At 45.9% G+C, this 21,722-nt stretch overlaps 8 protein-coding genes across 8 annotated transcripts; 4 read left to right on the top strand and 4 right to left on the bottom strand.

Annotated features, from left to right (window-relative positions):
* Positions 1–348: 348 nt before the first annotated feature.
* On the bottom strand, positions 349–803 carry PMZ80_004332 (uncharacterized protein; the record flags this gene model as incomplete). The annotated part of the gene is made up of 2 exons (XM_064872757.1): positions 349–715; positions 769–803. 2 exons carry the CDS (start codon positions 801–803, stop codon positions 349–351), a joined length of 402 nt encoding a protein of 133 aa, XP_064731415.1.
* Positions 804–1,130: 327 nt separating this feature from the next.
* Positions 1,131–2,582, top strand: STE24 (zinc metalloprotease; the record flags this gene model as incomplete). Its single annotated transcript, XM_064872758.1, has 2 exons — positions 1,131–1,169; positions 1,218–2,582. 2 exons carry the CDS (start codon positions 1,131–1,133, stop codon positions 2,580–2,582), a joined length of 1,404 nt encoding a protein of 467 aa, XP_064731416.1.
* Positions 2,583–2,712: 130 nt separating this feature from the next.
* On the bottom strand, positions 2,713–3,384 carry PMZ80_004334 (uncharacterized protein; the record flags this gene model as incomplete). The annotated part of the gene is made up of 1 exon (XM_064872759.1): positions 2,713–3,384. The coding sequence occupies one exon, from the start codon at positions 3,382–3,384 to the stop codon at positions 2,713–2,715; it is 672 nt and encodes a 223-aa protein (XP_064731417.1).
* A 433-nt stretch (positions 3,385–3,817) lies between these two features.
* On the top strand, positions 3,818–4,666 carry PMZ80_004335 (uncharacterized protein; the record flags this gene model as incomplete). Its single annotated transcript, XM_064872760.1, has 1 exon — positions 3,818–4,666. One exon carries the CDS (start codon positions 3,818–3,820, stop codon positions 4,664–4,666), a length of 849 nt encoding a protein of 282 aa, XP_064731418.1.
* Positions 4,667–5,782: 1,116 nt separating this feature from the next.
* Positions 5,783–6,373, bottom strand: PMZ80_004336 (uncharacterized protein; the record flags this gene model as incomplete). Its single annotated transcript, XM_064872761.1, has 1 exon — positions 5,783–6,373. The coding sequence occupies one exon, from the start codon at positions 6,371–6,373 to the stop codon at positions 5,783–5,785; it is 591 nt and encodes a 196-aa protein (XP_064731419.1).
* A 581-nt stretch (positions 6,374–6,954) lies between these two features.
* atg5 (Autophagy protein 5) lies at positions 6,955–8,130 on the bottom strand (the record flags this gene model as incomplete). The annotated part of the gene is made up of 2 exons (XM_064872762.1): positions 6,955–7,878; positions 7,993–8,130. The coding sequence occupies 2 exons, from the start codon at positions 8,128–8,130 to the stop codon at positions 6,955–6,957; spliced, it is 1,062 nt and encodes a 353-aa protein (XP_064731420.1).
* A 3,363-nt stretch (positions 8,131–11,493) lies between these two features.
* Positions 11,494–12,267, top strand: PMZ80_004338 (uncharacterized protein; the record flags this gene model as incomplete). The annotated part of the gene is made up of 1 exon (XM_064872763.1): positions 11,494–12,267. The coding sequence occupies one exon, from the start codon at positions 11,494–11,496 to the stop codon at positions 12,265–12,267; it is 774 nt and encodes a 257-aa protein (XP_064731421.1).
* Positions 12,268–19,261: 6,994 nt separating this feature from the next.
* On the top strand, positions 19,262–21,582 carry PMZ80_004339 (uncharacterized protein; the record flags this gene model as incomplete). The annotated part of the gene is made up of 3 exons (XM_064872764.1): positions 19,262–19,490; positions 19,731–19,900; positions 20,914–21,582. The coding sequence occupies 3 exons, from the start codon at positions 19,262–19,264 to the stop codon at positions 21,580–21,582; spliced, it is 1,068 nt and encodes a 355-aa protein (XP_064731422.1).
* Between the last annotated feature and the right edge of the window lie 140 nt (positions 21,583–21,722).

The raw sequence follows: 21,722 nt of genomic DNA on the forward strand, positions 1-21,722 counted from the left end.
GCTTCTGAGACATCCAGCACAAAGTCCGGAGATTCAGGGGCCGACGCGTATCCAGGCGTGTCGCGGCTGCCTTGGTGGAAGACCGGTACTTCTTATGGCTAGTACAGAGAAACAGCTTCCATGATCCTCTCGCATGAGTCCACTCCAACTTGATCCGTGATAGCCCGGTCTCGCTCTGTTCAGATTCGCAGCCCCTAGCAATATGCACAGCTCATCTCTGACATTCGAATCCCCAGTGACCGCCCAAAGCTTGATAACCGTGACCTTCACTCGAAGCTGCTCCGTATGCAACAATGGTTTGCCTGAAGGGTTCATTTTCGCATTTCAATCAATCATGCTTCGAGACCCCTACCAACTCAAATATTTCCTTCCCTTCAACTGCCGTCTTTTTATGGTCGCCTGGCCTTTCTTGGTCCTCATCCGCGCCAGATATCCATGCCTGTTCTTCTGCACTCGTCTGGATGGGCTGAACGTCCTTCGTGGTGCGCTGACTAGTGTTGATGCTGAGAATGCTCGGATCTGTAACGATGGAGCCGAGATAATGGATGCGCTCGTAGATGTGCTTGGTGCTTGTGGTAGTCTTGGTTGGGTTGTAAGTGAGAGGGCAGAGAAGCCGCGGGAGAGGGTTGATATTGATGATTGTGTAGAAGGTGTTCGGACTGAGGAACTTGTGCTACTGAGTGTCGTCGGTGCTCTTCTGATTGTCGAGAAAGCTCTGCTGCATGTTAGCCATGTCTAGTCGGCTTCATCCTAGGGAACAGAGCGTACCTGCGACTCGGTACCTGGTACGTCCGGGACGGCATGGTGTCGAATATGCATTTGACGACTCTTCCACAGATGCGACACATGTTGGCGGTATTTGATAGGAGAAGGCGCAAGCGAGTGATGTTCCCAGCAATTGACCACGGAACAAAGAACAAGTGAAGTCAAGTCGATCTCGAATGCGATTGAAGTGCTCGCCGAACCTGCCCAATTCGAAGGGCGGCGCCCTGCGGTCCTCGGAGGCCACCAATACGTCAACGGAGCGCGTGTGGGATGCGTGTTCTCTCAGAAATGTCAGTCTGAATTCCTCCTGCCTTCCCTTCCACCATTATCTTGAGCTTGTTTTCTTCTCTTCATCATCGCCCACTATGGCGTCCCTTCTTACATCGTTGAGCGACCTACCAAGAGTAAGCACTCAGCACAACCTCGATACCTCCGCAGCTAACCCTCTATAGCGCCTAGCACTTTTTCTGGATAGACCGGGCTTCCCATGGAAGAAGTTGGTTCTTGGCTTCTCGATAGGTCAATACGTTTTCGAATCGCTCCTTTCGCTACGGCAGTACCAAGTGTTAAAGCGGACCAAACCACCGAAAGCGCTCGAAGATGAGGTTACCCAAGATGTCTTCGACAAGTCCCAGGCATACGGTCGTGCTAAGGCAAAGTTCGGTTTCGTGTCCAACCTCTACTCTCTGCTCACCAACATCGGTATCTACCAATTCGATCTGTTACCAAAACTGTGGGAATTGAGCGGAACATGGCTGGCACAATATGCACCCGAACGATTCTCCGGCGAGATCTCTCACTCGATCCTGTTCTTCTTCACCTTCAACTTCATCTCTCAGCTTATGTCACTCCCGACGTCCTACTACAGTACCTTTGTGCTGGAAGAGAAGTTCGGCTTCAACAAGCAGACACCGACCTTGTTCTTCACCGATCTGCTGAAGTCTCAAGCTCTGATGGTCGCACTCGGTACACCTATCCTTGCGGGCTTCCTGAAAATCATTCAGTCAACTGGCACTCAGTTCTTCTACTATCTCTGGGTCTTTGCAATTGCAGTTCAAGTCTTCGGCATCACCGTCTTCCCCATCTTCATCCAGCCACTCTTCAACAAACTTTCTCCCCTCGAACCAGGCGAGCTGCGCAGCCGTGTCGAAGCATTAGCGACACGACTGAACTTCCCACTCACAGACCTGTTCACCATCGACGGCAGCAAGAGAAGTGCACACAGCAACGCATACTTCTACGGTCTGCCATGGAAGAAGCACATTGTCATCTACGATACACTCATGGAGAAGAGCGAGCCACAAGAGATCGAAGCGGTCTTGGGTCATGAACTTGGTCATTGGTCCCTGTCACACACCACGAAATTGCTGGGCATCGCGCAGGCCCACCTCTTCTATGTCTTCGCCCTCTTCAGCGTCTTCATACACAACAACAGTTTGTACGACTCCTTCGGCTTCCACAATCAGCGACCTATCATGATCGGATTCATCCTCTTTTCAGAAGCTCTGTCACCCATGGACACAGTCCTGCGCTTCTTGATGAATCTTCTCAGCCGTAAGTTCGAGTTTGAGGCTGACAAGTTTGCGCTTGATCTCGGGTACAAGAAGGAGCTAGCAAGATCGTTGATCAAGCTGCAGATTGAGAATCTTTCCACCATGGATGCTGACTGGTTGTATGCGTCTTATCACTATAGCCATCCCATTTTGACCGAGCGTCTAAAAGCCCTGAACCACCAGGGCGCAGCAAAGGCCACTTCGGCGGACGTGAAGCTGAATGTTGATGGAAAGGTCGTCAGGGCCTCCGATCGAGAGTTGTAGTGTCCGCTTCTCTTTTCTGAGCTGGTATTGGCCGCGTCCAGAATAGACAATAGTAGAAGGAAGATCTCCTCAAGGAGCGCCGGATCAAAAGCATCATTCTTTCCAACTGGTTGCCGTTGCATTGTGCACTTCAACCACTCGACCTCCTCGACTTCTCAGGCTTATTCTTCTCCTGCCGCTCCTTCTTCCTCTTGTCTCTTTTTGCTAGTTTGCGCGCTTCCTTCTGCGCCTTGCTCAGCGCTCCACCAGGCGCCCCAACTTCCATATCATCACCTCTCTGCTCAATACCCTCACCAGCCGGATCCATCCCACCTATATCCACCGTCTCATCAACCTGCGCATGCTCATAGTCCTCCTTGTTCTGCCAGTCGCCTGACTCCTGACCCACCATCGCAGGCTGATCTTCCCCATCTACGCCCTCGACCCCAACAATCCCGTCCACTTGACGCCTGTCCACATCCTGCGTCACAGCCACAGGCGGACTACTCGTAAACCCAGTCTCGCCCTCCTTGTTCAACCTCCGTCGCTTCGGTGGTCCACGCCCGTAGTTGAACTCCACGCCTCCAATCCTCTGCCCTGCAATCCCCTTCAATATCCGACTTAGATGGTTGAGTGTAAGATTACTGCCCTCGCCTACGCTTGAGGCTTGGGGGCCATGTTGTGTTAGGATTGCGTCTGGCCTGTAGGCGGGGTTGGTTTGGGACTCTTCGAGGAAGGAGGAGAGGAGGGTGTGCGCTTGACTGTGGGTTAGGCGCGTTGTGGTGTGGATTTGGTGTGTGGGGAGGGGGGTGAGGCCGGCCATGAGTGAGGTCTTGGGTCGTTGTGAGGGACAAGTACGAGCCAACAAGAGCGATCGGATGATGCTGCTACTCAAGGGCGTTGTGGTGCGTTCTGTCCCTCGATCGCAATGCGACAATTGCAGCTTGCGATCTGGAAACTTTTTGGATGGAACGGAAACTCGGGCAATGGCTGGCCGAGCTGCGATAAGGCGATAAGCGGTACGGTTGGGTAGAAGCACAAGTTGTTCGTGAGCCGAGGTCGAACTGCGATTGTTGACGTTCTCTATGGTGCGTCTTCCACATCGTCCGGGGCAGGAGCAAGTTGGAGCTCTTGTGCTGAAATTGAAATGATATAGGTAGGGTCTTTCGAATATTGCATTCCCTCTGTTCACCACGATACCTCTTGCCTAGCTCTCTGCCGTGGACCCTCTTAGATCACAACCCTCCAACAACACCATGCCTCTAGCCTCAATCCACCTCGTTTCCCTCGCTAATCCCGACACCCTCCCCTCCCTCCTCAAATACATCAAGTCCTCCAACATTCAGCCCCTAGTCACATCAAAGCCAATCCGCTGGGTCATCCGCCCCGAACAAATCCAAGCCTCAGAGCTTCTAACACCAAGATGGGACCTCCTCCTCATACTCGAAGACAACAAAACCTCGCAGGACTTCATGACCTCAGTCCTTGACCCGTCACCATACGGCGCAAAGGGTGACTTCAAGGTCGTGTCACACTGGAGTACTACAGCAGCTGTACCGAGCCGTCTGACGAAAGAGTTCCGCACGAAGACGAATCCAAGCTTACTCCACCCAAACGCTAAGGACGTGCCTGAATTGACTGGTGCACTAAAAGACCCATTGCTGAACAAAGACTCTCAAGATCTAAGTCTCAGCTCTGAGTTGCAACAATGGATCGGGAAGAGCGAGGATACCTTACCCGTGAAGGGCGCAATTTCAATGCTCAACCTCCTATCCTTCAAGACCGGCATGAAAGAGTCGTACCTGAAATATGGCAAAGCATTCGCACAGACAATTGGGGCGAAGCGCGGGGGCAACGCGAAGTTAGTGGGCAACTTGATGAAGGGCTCAGAGAGAGTGAGTGAGGAGGAGCAGGGTGTCTGGCATGAATTTGCGCTGGCACATTATCCTAGCCTGTTGCATTTTGCGGATATGTTGGCGAGTAAGGACTATCAGGAGGTGAATCAGAATAATAGGGTGGGAGCGTTGGGGGATACGTGTATCCTTTGCACGAGTGAGTTGGTGGTGGAGGATTTGATGAAGGATGGTGGGAAGGCGAAGTTGTGAGGTTACAGTATTGCGTGTTGCGGTTTGGGTGACTTCGAAAAAGTTGTATATCATTGCGACCAGTGTCGATACATACACATAAGAATGTTACTCTTATGCACAATCCGAACACGGGTATTCGTCCTTCGATCCCTAAACATGCACCTAAAACCATGTGAGCGGTTCACCGGCCTATACGATTATCCTGTCTGCTCTACGATAGACGGACAATCTTTGACGTCAAGTATACGGCTTGCCTTTACTTGATGGAGCGGGAGAAGTCTTGTGTCACCGGCTGGATGGATAGACTTTGTCGATTTAGCAGTGAGACCTGCCATTCTTAGTGAAAAAAAAGCATACGTGGTTGTGGGAAAGCAAAAAGGTTCAGCCGAACCAGTCCTTGCTGGTCCGACCTACGTCCTTATTATCGTCGACGACAGTGCGCAGAGATTGGAGTTGTCCGAGCCTGGCTTCAGGCTCGCTCGCTTCCACTGCTACACGCACTACTACAGGCCCTGTTACCCGAGACGGCAAAGCCCTCTTGTGTATGTGTTCAAGTCCTGCTGAGTGCTCTCGTGGTATTTCGGTACGTGAAGATGAACTGTCATCTTCTCGTACACTTGACCATTGAGATTCGAACTCGATTTGTGATGGCCAGTCACCTCGAGTTCGATCATCTAGATAGATTCTGTCTCAGACATCATCTAGATGTAACAAACTGATCTTTGCGGTCTAATATGCGGTAACACGTTAGACCAGACCAGCGGATCCTGGCCGCAGTGTCGCGGTTGAGGAGCAAAATTTTGTGACTGGGAATAAGTGGGTCATTTATGTTTTGGCGAAAGTGAAAGTGAAGACACAGGGGGAATGACGCATAGGAGCCATGGCCTTAGTGAATGGGAAACTGATGTTTGCTCTCGTATCTTTTCAAGAATAAGACTCACTTTGTGATATCTACTAGGTCTGCATATCTACCTGAAAAGAGAGCAGTGCACGCAGGATGGCTTTCAAGTCGACCCAGAAGCAACAATGACATCTAGCGGTTCTCTGCCACCCGAACGGATACAACCGCAGTCTAAATTCTCTTGCCCGTCGCCAGTAGCTGTAGTGCATACCAACGCGCGTTAGTCTCCAACATCACAACCCAGCCTGCCATCTTGCCCTCATCACGTTGGCAATCCTCCATAGCTCCTCCTCATCATCTCCCTCTTTCATTTTACTCAGCCTCCTCAGCATCATCTGCAACTCCCTGCCGAGCTTGATTCGAGCTTGCAGATAACCAATTTCAGCTTCTAGTTGTCGGTCTGCTCGAAAAAGTTCGCTAACGAGTAATGGTGGTGTGGTTCTTCTGACGGTGTTGAAGAAGGCCGTGGATGATGGTGTCTGGGTGGGTGGCGGAGTATCGGTGTGAACCCGTGTCGATGCCGAAGACGCAGGACTGGATGGTGGGTCGGGCAAGGGACGGTCTTGGGGCGAAGTTTCTCCCAAGGGTGGAGCAGGAGTGCTTGTAGAGTCCACTTGTTCCTCGCCTGTTTCTTCTTCTACGTGCTCGGCACCCTCCATCATGTCAACGCCTCCGCTCTTGGCTCCCTGCTCTTTATCTTGGTCTGCTTTGTTCTTCTTTCTCCTGTTTCTCTTCCTGGCGGTCTTTGATGGCTTGGAAGTAGTGAGGACTTCACTGTGCCCCGCCAGGCTCATCCGAACGGCTGTGGTTGTGCCAACGTCCATATGATCGGGCTTACAACTAGTATCTTGACAGGCTGTAGCTGCGTCTCGACACATCTCGCAAATTCCGGCAGTATTGCTAAAGACGGTGGTGGCTGGATAGTTGCAATCATTCCTGAACTCATTGGAGTATATCTGAATTCGTCGCAAGCTGATTGCAAAGCAACTCCGTGTTTGGCGTAAGCGAAGAGACAATTAAGGAGCAAGCAACGTCGTTGGCCGACAACGGGGCGCCGCGCCCAAGTGTTCGGAAATGCAATCGATGTTGCTCGTGGTGATAGTCATGCTTCGATATTGCTGAGTTTGATCGCTCTTCTTGATGCAATGAGCACCAACACTGCCTGCATTCAAAGCACGATTTTTTAGCACTCAGGGGCGCACCAGCACATTAAGACTATGATATTCCGACATCATTGTGTCTCTGACAAGCTCTGAAAGCAAGCCAGAGGTCATGCCCGTCTATCATAAGAAACGTATCCATTTTCACCCCTGGTGACCCCCCGCAAAAGCACCGGCAGGAATAGAACATCGTCCTGGTGGCAAGTAGGGAAACAGCAGTCTGCTCGACAAGAGCACATCCTCATTCACCCTGAAATAGCCACCACAATATTGACCCATCCATCAGCATAACACGCCTTGGTGGCGACTTCTTCCAACACCGCATTCATGGGCACAGGTGCACCGTGCAGGAGCGGCTTCGCAAGAATCGGCGTTCGCCTTGACGGGAAAAGGCTCGGCAAGAGGGTATGTAGCGCCGTACCCAATGTTTGCGGTGTGCCTCCTCCTGAGCTTGGTAGACGCATCTGGCTTGTGGTGGGTGCTGTAGATGCAGAAAGGTAAGAAGGAATTTGTGATTGAATGACACGTATCTGCCCTTGTGGCTGTGAGATTGTTGATTTGTTTTTGCCCTGCTCCGAAGCGGCTTCAATCGTGACATTCTCTTCTGGCTCGACATCGGTACCAGCAGTCGTCGAAGGCAGGTATACCCGCAGAGGTATGTTCCGCCAAGGCGTGTTCGAGGGTAGCAAGCCCGCATGTATGCGCGAGAATACCGCCAAATCGTTCTCCTGTGTTGAGCTCCAGAGCAGTTTGCTGTCTGCAGCGGAGAGACTCATGATTGGCTTGGCTGTGCCTGAGCGGAGGAAGTCGGCTTCCTTGACGGAGTTGATGAAAGAATCCTGAACAACAGTAGGGGATGGGCTAATGAGATGGAGCTGCTGTGTCGATGCTGAAGATTGAGAGAAACGAACTTCGAGTCGGAATGGTATTGCTTTGCCATTGAACGTCAAAGAACGCTCGGCGTCATGGGATTCAACGTCTTGAGTAGACAGCACGTAGATATCGTATAGGAGACCGATAGGAAAATGCCACTTCAGTGGTACGCCGTCAAATGTAAAGTAGCCAGCCTCCGGCGAAATCGTCTCGATGTCCGCAATGAGCTCTTCGGAGAAATAGTTTAGTAACCTTGGCAGGAGGAAGGGTAGGTAGGCGAGTCGTGGGAAGGAGATCTACAGTAGGTTAGTCAATACTGTGGTCTTATCCACGACAAATCACTCTGGGCAGGAAAGGTGGTATCTGTCGATGTTCGATGGTAGTTATCTGAGGCATCGTACGCCACGTACCACATACGGCTCTGACTGATCATACAGCCTTGACTCAGAAGCTGACAGTCTGATCTCGAGGGGAATTCTGGCATCCCATATCTGCTGCTGTATAGCATCGAGGTCATTCATATCTTTGTTCTGGCCAACGGCTGGCATGTTGTGCGTGTACCAGATTGTGAAGAGAATATGCACATATCATGGTCAGAAACGTATGACCGATGAACCGTAACGTGAATGTATTGCCATGATGATGCCCTGTCGGACGCCCCTGGGCTTGCATATGCAGACGTCTTCGGAGAGACCGCTGTGATACTGGAAGCTATTGCCTGACGCTATAACGAAGCATCATGTGATTGGAAAGTTCAGGCTTGTCAGGCTGTCAGGCTGCAAAAGACCATGCTCAGCTGATCCAGAGCGCTTGTCAGGACCCCTTCAAAAATACTACAGTACTCTAACAGGCACACCTCAACTACGGGGTCAGATCGATGTGACCAGCTATAAGCCTTCTGCAGTGGAGAGCCCAAAGATAAACTTTCGGACCATTGATCGCACAGAGTTATCCTGGTCCATCACGTTTAGGCTGAAGGGTCACGATCGAGGTCGTGCACGTCACGGAGGTGGACCGGAGATCTTGTCACACTTTTGGCTTTCAGCTAAGTACATAGTCACAGGCCGCCGGAGTCACAAGATGTTCGTACAATGGAAATGGCTCTCGGTCTCCTGCTAATTTGTGTGGCACGCTTTCCATCTCGGTTACATCTCTTGATACGCTATTCGTACTGTTCGCCATGAAGGACTCTTTGGTGTGCGTCATGATCTCGTGGTGGCTTGCCAATCAGATATTCAGGAGTTGGCGATGCACATACTCGTAAGACGCACAGCTGACCAGATCTCAACCATCGATACAAGCGAACGGCCAACCGAGATCGTAGCGCAAAAGAAAGTCGATGTTGATGCAGTAACCCTCCATCGTGTTCACCAGATGGCAGACTTATATTCGCATGTTCGCAGGGGCCGTGCACGGAGCAACTGCGCACCGGGTTCAATCTAACCATGATTATCATCGATGGTGTAGAGTAGTATTGTCACTATCGTAACTTTCTTTTTGTTGCTAGCAGCGATCAATCGCAAGCTTCTCCCGTGCACCGACGCCCTCGTTCCGTAGAGCCCCACGCGCTCTAGGTTATTGGAAAGAGCCAGTGGTCAAATACTGAGGGTCACACCATCAGCGCGGCCTCCATCCTGGGCGAGGTCTCAATTGATGCTTGATCGCCCTTGAGGACTCTCCTTCACGCTCGGCATGCCGTAGTGATGAATTCCATTCGGCCTGCAAGGGCGTCATTTGCTATAGACTGCACATTACAGGGCTTCGTATACGGTCTATAGTGCGCTGATACTTTCATGCTCCGAAACCTCAACCACATCATTGAGGCAGCAAAAAGAGCCAACATGGAGAGAGCGTTATGTGGTGGCTGACACGACCCCATGCCTTGCATCTGACTCGTGGGTAAACAAGGGTGATCCTGGTACGGAAGATCGAACAACCTTCTGCTTCGGATCGGCGCGACCACTTGTCTGGCTTCTACCTCCAGTTTACTCAATACTCACGAGTATGCTTTGCTTCTCTTTCGCCGTGGTGGTAAGAAGATCGGAGGTACACCTGCTACGTCCCACCGAACACATCGTATGGGTATGCCATGGGGATAGTTTCGCATGGGTACCGGCGTCACAAACCTGTACTCCACAACCTTAGTCTCGGGTACTGATAGTCATAAGCTTGAACTCAAGGGTTGCCTATGATGATTGGCAGTTTGATGAAACCCATGTTCGTAGCGACCATCATGGCGTGGCCACCCATTCACAAGCGCATTTTCTTGAAATCGTTCCGACCGCGCCTCCATGTAAAGATCATGGCAACAAGCACAGGACGCAAGACCGAAGCCGCGAGGTAGAGTGCCTGAGACCACGTAACACCGCTCAGCGATGCTCGAATTCTTTTATTGCAGGGTGCTTGAAACGCCTAATTTGACATGCTACATATTTTCGCACAAGCCGACCATGGCAAAATGTCCCCATGGATCCCGGCGAGTGGCCCGGAGCCCCGGCCGTACAGATCCTGGCCATCCCGGCCCCAGCTAGGCATATTGCTCCTAACCTGGAGTTTCAGCTCTAGCGCTTTAGCTCGAAAACGTGAAAAGCTAGGTCAACGATCAGCAGTTTCTAGTAGAATGGTGCTATGTATTGGCCATGGCCATCATACGGCGTGTGTTTATGTCGAGTTTAGATTTGCTCTGATGGTTGCAGAGCACTTCGGCCCAGAACCCTGGCAGACCAGCCAACAGTGCAAGGTCCGCGACCGAAGTATCTATCCCCTCAAATTACCAACTTACCCTATGATTGGCTGGGGAGACTCAGGCAAATGGAGCGACAGGTGCGGACCTGGATAGCCCAGGCTGCCACTCTTGTCAAACTTGGCTCTTTTGCGTTGCGGTTCCTCTGGCGCGCATCGGCCCTCCACTAGCGGCACGCTGCGTCCACGCCAGAGATGACGCATGGAATTGCAAGCCAACCACCCTGGTCTTTTTGGGATTCCGTACTGCTTTTTTGAGCTTCCTGCTTTGCACTCCTGTCGCTTGAACCAGCTTCCAAGCATTAGTTGGCTGGAAGTCTCCGTTAGCTCTTCGCATATGGTGTCGAGTTTCTCCCTGCCTTGGCGCCTGGCTATTTGGCTTTCTCTAGCTTCACCTCCGCTCAATATCATCCACAGAGTGACTATCGAGGAGTTCTTCTTGAGGACCAAGCTCCACTACGATATAAGCCTTGATTGGACTACGAAGGATGAACATGACCAGGCCGAGCAGAGTTCGCGCTAAAAAGCCCACTTAAGCCGCCGTCGTTCTGCACCACGTTTGAATCGCGTGATGCTTTTCCAAGCCATGTCCTTGACGCTGGCTCCTTCATCATCAACGATTTAACTTCACCCAAACCCACTCTTTTTCGTTTCGATGTATTCGTGGACTGATGGCCTGAGATATCGCAGAAGTGTTACTTTGCGACTGCCGTGAAGCGTTTTGCGCACCTCTCACAGTTCTTGCTTGTATGCTCCCACGACTCCGAGTCTTCTGTTAATTGTCGACAAAGCGATACTTTTGTGACTGGGTTCCTCACATTCTGCATCAGCGATCCTTCCAGCTGCATCGCATCGAACAATTCCGGCAGATCTGTCGTTTCTACTGGGCAACGATTTGTCCTACGCTTCAGCGCCTGAATTTCCAACTCTCACTAGTGCTCACTTGGGCACTTAAGATCCATTGGGCCAGCTAGCTGGAACGTACCATCTACCACTCAACCCAACATCAATGGGATTTCAGCAGATATGGGTCTAGTCTAACCATGTTGTAGTCGGCAACATCGAGTCAAGGCAGCAGCGGTACGAGGTTCCTAGCCTCAGTTCGACAGAGAATACTGCTGCCGCCTGTCAACGAACATTCTGACCAGGACTCACACGAGGAAAAAGCCATGGCTCAATGGTCCAACTTCTACGACCAGGATGACTTCGAGCCAGAGATTGTGGTTGGGATGTATGATAGGTGGCTATCGCGACTTGGCTTCGGTCCCACGCAGGCAGAAAGGGTGTTGGTGCATACACCAGTAATGGAGGTTGCTCACGAGCGTCGCTTCGCCGTCAGCGAAACCAAGCAGAGCATGTCTGACTTCGAGGTCGAACATTCTCGACGGATGGAGGAGACGATCGCACATCTGGAGTCTCATTTTGCCAAGCATCCTACGAATGAGTCCGAAGACTCGAAGATCCGTCAATCTAGAGACCTGATAGGACTCGCTCCACTTGCCGAGGGGTCAACATATCTCGAGTTTTTACCAGCCATGAACCATGCAATGGACGAGCCGATCCCACCTTTCGAGCAGGCGCTGGACTTGCTCTCCCACAAATCAGTGCCACAGAAGGAGCCTGCTACATGTGAGCTTCAATTTGGCATGCCCATGACTGTGGACGACAACGAAGACGTGGGCGACCGGTTCCACGAAGATTGTCTCGAGACGATCAGGGCAGTCAGCAAGCAGTCACGCCAAATTTTTATGAAGAGACCTCGCCAGATGAAGGCCGTGCGCATCCGAAAGAGAATCACGTTCTGCTACTTAGACGACTCAGATGAATGCGGTGTGAAACCTCTGTCGAAGAAGCAAAGAATTGAAATTGCTGCTACTGCTCAGACTGTAGGAGCCGGCTATCGCGTACCTGGTCAAGGGAGGTCGATGTCCTGGGATGTTTGACGATAGCACGAATATTGAAGGAGTTTTCGAAGAAGTTTTGCTACAACGTCTTGGACCTTCATGCAAGGCGTCTGGAGTTCGTCGCGACAAACAGCGTACAGGAACAATTTGGGAAGGCATAACCTAAATCGTGGATAACAGATGACACGAAAGATATTGGTATCAACAATGTACATATTTGGCTATCTTCTCACCTCAGGAACGGAGGCCCACATCGCTGCTTCTTCTCACCGCCCGTAATGTGCTCGGTCAATCCATACCTATCAGCATTCATCGGAGGACCAGACGTTCAATGCGAACTGCAGCTTGATCCTGATCAACTGCGACGGTGACAGAGATTTCGAAGCTGCTGGTGGCCTCGTTGCGCAGCAGCATCCCTGCCGTTGCCGTTCAGGGTGTGGTTGACCACCAGCAGTCGATCTCTGCGTGGATCGAGCCCCGAATTGAGCGCTTAAAAGCTTGCCCGACCAGGAATGATCTGGGGCTCAGGGATTTTGTTACGTAGACGCCATGCTCACGGTGTATATACTTCTAGTGACTAGCAGAAAAACGACCATAAGAGTGTAAGGTGCTTCAATGTCTCGTAGCTGATCATCGTCGTCGTTCATTACTTTACGTACGTCTCGCCTGCCGTGCAAGAGGGACCGTAGTCGCTAGGGCAAGCCGTGCCGTAGAACAATTGACCGTGCACGCTTCTCAAAGACCCGGTATATCCTTCTATGAATGATGGACCATCGCTCTTACGATGATTAAGTGGGATGTCTTGGGTTGGATTCTTGTTCAGTTAGAGTCCTGTCCAGTTAGAGTCCTGTTCAGTTAGAGTCCTGTTCAGTTAGAGTCCTGTTCAGTTGGATTCTTATTTAGCGACTATGAGATCGTCTTATAGAGTCAATAAACATACATGTCAGCACCGTTACGTCGGTTGCTCCATAAATCGTGCTCGCATCAGCCTGCCAGGTTGAGACAGGTTTGCGAATCTCTTTGAGTGACAATATGTATTTGTGTAGCCATGCATTGAGCTGTGTAACTCGATCTGCTAACGGCTAGGCGGCGCGTGGTGCTTTGTCTACTAGCGGTTATCGGCGCAGCACGCGCTAACTCCAATGTTTAAGCATTTTGTCCAAATTATATAATAATTAACTACACTTCAAATAATAATAATATATTCTATTTAAGACGTGTTTATATAAATTCGTATATACTAACTTTATTCTTAAAATCCGTTTTACGATACGATATTTATATTATTATCGACGCCGACTAGTATCGCTAGTCTTTATATTCTTTAATCTCTTTAACTAACGTAGTAGTAGTATACCTTTTTCTTATATATCTAATACGCTCTTACTTACGATACGCTTTACTTTAGTCTTTAGTATATCTATTATAGCTAGGTAATTACTTACAACTAGGGGTTCTAGTAGTATAATTACTAAACTCTTAGCTTTATTATTCTTATTTAAAGCGCTATTATATATATAATATAAACTCTTCTCGCTCTTAACTTTTAAAAGATTTTTATATAAGCCGACGCTAGGGTACCTATCGCTAGTAAAATAAGTTAAATACCTAAAAGATTTAATATATTCTTTATTTATTAGTAGTAGTTTATTAAAAGTTATTATAAAATTACTATTAAATATAAGAGTCTTAATATTATTAGTTATACTAGTTATTAAGTTAGTACTAGTTTAAAATATCTTATTAAGGTCTTATAAGTTATTACTAATAGGTTCTTAGTATATAATAACTCTATAAATATACTTAATAAACTTAATAATATATATTAATCTTAAAGAAGGCGTTGATTTCTTCTTTAGTAGTAGTATGTGACGTACCGCATATAGGCTAGGGCTGTTAGGCTAATAACCACGGGAACACGCGCTCTAGCGTAGGTAAGATACGATATACCGCGAAGGCCGTATAGAGGAGCTAAGCCTAATTAGGAAACAGCGATATTAGGAATATAGTAATATTATAATATTACTAGTATTCTAATATTACGTATTACGAATATATATACGAAGTTATTTTATAGTTAGTTAGATACTCTTCTAACTTCCGTAATTAATCTTAAATCTAAGTTTAATCTAGTTTAGTAGAAGTTTATTTATACTATTTTATATTCGTATTTTATAATACTTATTATAGTAACTAACTATACTACCTATTCTAGAGCTACCTTTATTATACCTTAGGTGATTTAGAGCTTATAATAAGCGATATCTTATATACTAGCGAGATTAGTATAGCTAGCTTTAGAATAAATAGCCTTTAACTAAGTTTATTAATACCTTACTAGTTAACTACTTTTATAAAATTAAATTATTAAATATAACTATTAAAGCTAGCTTATTTAGCTACGATATTAAACTTAGTAAAAGAAAGATTAAGATATAATAAGAGTAGCTAGGTCTTATCTATAAGCTAGTTAATATAATAGTATAATAAGTACGTTTCCTTAAGTATAAGGTAAAAATTAAAGAAGCTATTATTTACGGCTCTACTTAACGATACGATTTAGTAATAATAGTATTATATCTTTAGAGAATAATAAAGTACCTAGTAATTTATTAAGATATTAGGTATACTTTAGCCTAAGTATAGTAAGAAGCTAGCTAGCCTTATAGCTTTTATATATGCGTTAAAAGATAGTTTAAAGTAGTATATTCTAATCTAAACTAAATATAGCTAAAGTATTTAACGAATATAATAAGCTAGTAATTTATTATAAGATTAAAGTATACGAAGCTATTAACTATTATTTTAAGTATATTACCTACTTTTATATTAGCTTTAGTTATTATATATAAACTACTATATATAAAGCTTATATATAAGTAGTTTTAACTTAAAATTAATATTTTAGATATAGTTATTTAGATTACGAAATTAAAGTTTTAATAATAGCTAACCTTTAGTATACTCTCTTTAAAGCGTATTAGTAAACTTAATTTAGGGTTAATTTCTATCTTAAAACTTATTCTCTAAGTACGTTTTAGGTCTTTAGTATCTTAGTAGTAATAACTATATTAAGGCGTTATAGTATCGTATAATTATAATATAAAGTAAATCGTAGATAAAAAGTATATTTATATCTTAAATTAAAGTTTCTTTAGCTATTAATATTAGCTTTATTTCAACTAGTTATAATTAATTAACTACTATAATAAATTTAATAGTAATTAAGTAGTACTTTAATTCGTAACGAGATCTTTTAGTAGATAATTAGTTATAATAATTATAGTATTAAATAATAAAAAGAGTAATTAAATTATATATTAAGTAAGCCTAAGGAAATCTATAATAAATCTAGTAGATTTCGTTTCCTAAATAAAGATAAGAAAGAATAGTTAATTTTTAGCTAAGCTAAAGTATTTTAGATATATAGCTTAAAGCCTTGAATAACTTTAGTAAGTTTCTAAGTAATCAACTAAGTAGTTATCTTATACTTACTATTTATAGATTTTAAAAGGATTCTTAAAGCTAATACCTAGTAATAGTATTAGAGGTTACTTTAATACTATAAAAAGATATATATTTAAAGCTTCGGAATTTATTAATATACTTAATAATAACGAGTATAAGCTACTTGTATAGTAGTAGTAACTATAAGATTTTATAAGGAATTATATTAACGCTAATAGTTAATTAAAGCTAGCTTTAGTATTACTTAACGAATATAAGATTATTATTCTTTAAGTAAGCGATTTAATAAGCTTTTACTAATATAAGAAAGATATATAGTATTAAGATTATATAAAAAGTATACTAGATAATATATAAAAGTTATTTGAGTTAGAAGATATAATATACGATAAAGATTTAGCTTAGTTAAGTTCTTAATCTTAAGGTATATTTATAATACCTTAGTTTAAGTACTAGAATTATAGCTAAAATAAGCGATCTTAGTAGGGAACTTAGGCTAATAACTAAATATTAAGTAAAGAAATCGTTTATATAGAAAAGTATATTTAAGTACTATATATATTATATAGTATATATACCTCTTTAATAAACCTCTTTCTCTTAATTATTACTTTATTAATTCTTACTCTAATTACTTTTATATCTTTCTTTTACATTCCTAACTTCGCTTTAAGTTCTTTTTATTTTAGTAGTAAACGAGATTATTCTTATACTAACTTAAAGAATAAATTCTATAGCGGTTATAATCTATATAACCTAATCTTTAATAATGTACCTTAATTAACTACTATTATATAAGCTATAACTAGTAACGCCTTAGGCCCTTTAATAATAGTTATCTTAGCTATAACTACTATTGTAAAGTAGTACTAACTACTATTAAATTATTATTAGCTAAGTTAAGCTACTACTATAATAAAATTAACTAGTAATTACTAAGTAGCTAAATCTAGTATTTTAGTATGTATTCTCTTAGTATTAATCCTAGTAGCTATATACGTTTACCTAAATAAAACTAAGTATATTAACCTTTACGTTATTATATAGTATTAGAAAGAATATATTAAGCCTTTTTATAGTAAGATAAGTAACTAAAAAGTATTCTCTTTTAAGCTTATCTTTACTATTAAAGATAAACTATAAACTATATATAGTTTAATCTAAACGTATTATAGTACTCTATATAAGGCCTTTAAAGATAAGGCTAGAGACTTTAGCTACTAAATTAATCTTATATATCTTAAAGAAGTATAAGAAGTCTTTTTTTATAATAGAATACCTACTAAGTATAATAGTTAAGTAGTACTATATTATAAGCTCTAAATCACCTAAGGTATAATAAAGGTAGCTCTAGAATAGGTAGTATAGTTAGTTACTATAATAAGTATTATAAAATACGAATATAAAATAGTATAAATAAACTTCTACTAAACTAGATTAAACTTAGATTTAAGATTAATTACGGAAGTTAGAAGAGTATCTAACTAACTATAAAATAACTTCGTATATATATTCGTAATACGTAATATTAGAATACTAGTAATATTATAATATTACTATATTCCTAATATCGCTGTTTCCTAATTAGGCTTAGCTCCTCTATACGGCCTTCGCGGTGTGCCGTGTCTTACTTACGCTAGAGCGCGTGTTCCCGTGGTTATTAGCCTAATAGCCCTAGCCTACATACGGTGCGCACATCGCTATAGTATTCGTTTACTATATTTAATACCGTCTTTATATAGTAGTTTAAATATAGTATTAAGTCCTATACCTTAGTCGACCTTTTTAAATACCTATAAAGTTGAGAATTTACTAATTTTATCCGGTATACTTCCTTTACCTACCTTTTAGCTAGACAATTAGTCTTAAGTAGAGGAATAGGTAAATTAAGGGCGCTAATCACGAATATAAAGTCGGAATTAAATTATTATTAATAATTATAGACAGGTATTAAGTACAGTACTGGTTAAGGATTTAGTTATTTACATTTATCTAAAAAATTAGTACGTGCTGCGGGGATGTACAACAGTATTTGTCATCCCTGTCGTGGAAGACATTACTTGATCAGTATCGAGATGTACGCATCTTAAACAGCTAGCTCAGAAGTTCCTGCAGACGACGCCATTCATCGCCGCTTGCAGGACAAATAGTTGTGCACCGAGGACGAGGTGAAGACGCATAATCGGCTCAATTCTAGAAGCAGATTTGACAATCGAAAATCTTTCGGCTCAGGAAGCCCATGAGTTCATCCGCTCACTCATACTACGTACGAGCGTGCAGTACTCTGAAGGGCAAACATGAATTATGCTTGCCATGGCTTACTAAGTGCTTGTTGATTTGGGAGCCTGTTAATCACGTCACACCTTTGCGAGCGGACATGTCCAAAATATCATCATCCACGATGATCATCATCGCTAAGGGAGGAGTCGGAGCTACCCAGACAACACGGCTCGCTACAGCTTCCATGATCGTTCCTGAGAAAAGACGTCGCTTCCTGATGGATAGCACGGCCACTCCTGGTCAAACCTCATTTTGTCGTGGCAACCGCACCTTCACTATCGCGTCGCACACCTGTTTATTCCCGCCCAGCAGCAATGATCTCGTCCCTTGCGAAGATCTTGGCGGACGGTACGCTACTTCGCGCATTACGTCCGCCGATCTGGATATGAAAACCCCTCAGTCCGTGCAGCCCTACGTTAACTCCATTGCTTGCAACCCTCGGTCACTGCTCTTCCATATTCACCATTAGCGCAAGAGCTATACATGGTCTTTCTCGTGGTTAGGTCCAGAAGCAGTAGAACATCTAAGAGCTTCCAGATGGATTTCGCACGCTACGTTGTCCCATCCCCGTGCCAGGGGACATCTCTACACATCATGCAGAACAACTTGCTTGCTTACAGAAGCACTCCGTCAAGAATGCCAGGAATGTGGTCATTTCGACTGCTTCACGAACAATTCTCTCACTCTTTGCGCATCTTGATCACGGATCCGAGATCGTTGCGCTCGCGTCATTTCCTCAAAAGGTTCTAAACTAACTGTGCTGATTTGCAATAGCGCCTGCGTTCTCATACGCCTGAGCTCACTGGTATACTAATGCTCTGAAGGTCAGCCACGGTATGAAAGCCACGATCAGGGCAAGCCTAGCAAACCTCGTATAATTCAAAGGCACCCACCCGAACATGATTTCTGCTTCCCCTTATCAAACCTTTCTGCCCCTTTTCTCGCAGAATAGTGAGCAACAGTTTTATGAAGGCCTTTCCTACAAGTTATCTCGAATACCTACCTTGATACGACAGCTTTCAGTTGCAGCCTCTTCCGACATATGCCGCTAGAAGACCAGTCACCGCGAGGAAGCACGTCGTCTCGTTCTGAAGGGCGGTCCAGCCGGGCTTCCAGCTCGCGGCAGCGCATCACATTCGTCGACAGTCAGGATCCGAACAACAGGTCGGCCATACAGAGGCACACAGCGCATCACTCGAATGCACAAAGGCGTGATGCAAGAGTACGATCATTGCGAAGCGATCGACCACGACTCCTGGAATGGCAGAGGCGAACTAGTGCAGAGATGGACGCTTTGTCATTAACGTCGGCACAGACTAGCGCCAGCTCTACTTCTGTTTCTCCTGCTCCAAGAGTTCCTGAAGTCTTGCCAACGACCACGGAGACACCAGCGGACCTAATCGATACACCAGCTCCCGTTGCAGAGAGGGTGCCGATGCCACAGTTTCAAGGTGAGCCAGAAGAGCAGCCGGGAACGATTGCATCCTTCTTGCCCGAGGCTATGGTAGAAAGCTGTAAGTGCGATGCTCCTTCACGAAATAGCACGTAGAGCCTGCAGCAACCCGCTCCCATGACGTGGGCAACAGAAGTGCTGACTTCCGCTTCTACAGATCTGCCATGGATATGCTCCCTAGCTCAGCATGACACGTGGCGAAGAGTGATCGAATACATTAGGATCCAAAGCACGTCTTCGAACTCACTCCTCACGGCATACATCTTAGCATGCAGTGGGAGGCCCGGAGTGGATTCCGAAGTAGAGGCCGATCTCAATGATGCTCAGCGTTTCTATGGAATGGGCACGCGCCTATTACGAGACCGCCTGATAAGCCCCGAAACGGCTAGCTCAGATGAGAACATTCAAGCAGTGCTTCTGCTAATCGCGTATGCGTCAGATACCGGATCTATGAACGAGGTACCTATTCATGTAAGTGCCCTCGAACGTATGATCAGGCAGAGAGGCGGACTGGGAGCTCTGGAGAACGAAATCGATTCCACGCTCATGCTGCAACTCAGAGCTATATCCAGGTCAAGACAGCGACACCTGACTTTGGATTGCGAAGCGGGATGCGCCGGCCAGCTCAGGTTTCCTCAAGGTCTAGAATTCCTGGACCTACCCCTGCGCACCCAGAATGTTGAAGCCGGCTGAGTTCACTGGCAAGGCAAAGCGGTGTACATCTGACCGAATACCTGGCTCAGCATTTATATGGTGTGTGGCCCAGGCAGAAGTCAACATTTCGGTTGCGGAGGAAATAGCACAAGAATCGTTGTCCACCCTCCTGGGGAAATCAACGTTGCCGGAGTACCACGCAACCTTACTTGCAAGTACTGGCGTGCTCCCGAGCGCGACTTGTGTCACGCTAGAAATTGGTATGTTCTTCGGAATGCGCTCTATCTAAGGCGTTGACGTGACTTGATGCATGATATCTGATGAGGCACTGGGGTGGTCCCGAGACAAACTTTGGAGGCTAATTCGGCCAGCTTGATTTTCCGCCCGGGTGTCCACCGAACCACATATACGACGCTTCCTCCAAGGTGTTACGTGCCGCGCTCCCAGCGGAATGTCACCGTGCCAGAGGATGATATCACTATGGCCGCTCTTGAGGTGCAGATCGGCCCAATTGTCAGAGCGCATCTGTTCGCAAGAATACACTGCCCTCGTCGGCGTTGGTTTATGCAGTAGCAAAATTCATCCCTCCAGCGACAAACTTCAGACTCCACGCTGCACCTCAATGCGACCGTTCTCTGCTTTGGGGGGTACCCAGTACCTCAAAAACAGCCGTTCGTTGCAGCGAACATAAGCCATACCAACGACCATTACTCAAACACCCGGTTGAAGCTACGCATGCTGCCTATATAATGGCGCATACAATCAGTCCTGTCACCACAGTGATATCTATGAGCAGCAGTCACCGAAGTCCACGCAGCTGACCATAATAGAGCAATCAACGAGATTTCACGATGACCAGATACGGTATTCAAACTGCTGGGCCTAGACTAGATGCTTGCTCATCTGCACAGAGGCCTTTAACGCCAGAAGAACGAAGAGCGGAATCGCACGGTTATTCATCCTCTTCCTCAGAAGGTTTCCCTACTCCTTCATCGCCGTCAAGTTTGGGGGACGACTCAATTTCAGCGCTATCAGACTTCCACCACATTTGGGAAACACAAGCAGAGATGGACACAAATGTCGAAGCAGACATGACCCGAGCCCGCAACGACGCATCTCGTCGCGAAGCCTCCAACAAGCATAACCGTATGGTGGAACTGGTACAGGAACAGGGCAGCCGGCACTTGCATCAGAATGAGATCAACCTTTACTCTTGCCGTTTCTTCGACATAGATTCTCAGGACAACGTCACGTTCTTTATCGACCCGAATGGCAACAAGTTTACACTCGAAGAGGTCAACTTTCTAGACACTAAGGGAGCTAGGGATGATGATTGGTGCAGAATTGGCGAACGATTCTACCGCCGGACGGTTGATCTTGCGTACAGAGAGCGTGGGCGACAATGGTTGCGGGAGACCAATGAGCAACAGTTGCAGAGGGCCGAATGGGTTGCCGGTATTGCACTGGTCGCGTTGGTCGCTGTGTCGTGGTTCGCATAGCATGAATACGATGGAATGCTGAATCGGATCAAGTAGTACACTCTAGATAGATAATCATTCCACCCACGAGACGCCGAACATCCTTGCTGTAACGCCGCCAGGTTCGGCGAAGCGCGCCTGATACCGCCGTAGCCTGCCAA

The sequence above is a fragment of the Knufia obscura genome (genome assembly GCF_036327395.1).
Source record: "Knufia obscura strain CCFEE 5817 isolate CBS 148926 chromosome Unknown scaffold_4, whole genome shotgun sequence".
In the NCBI taxonomy this organism is placed as follows: domain Eukaryota; kingdom Fungi; phylum Ascomycota; class Eurotiomycetes; order Chaetothyriales; family Trichomeriaceae; genus Knufia; species Knufia obscura.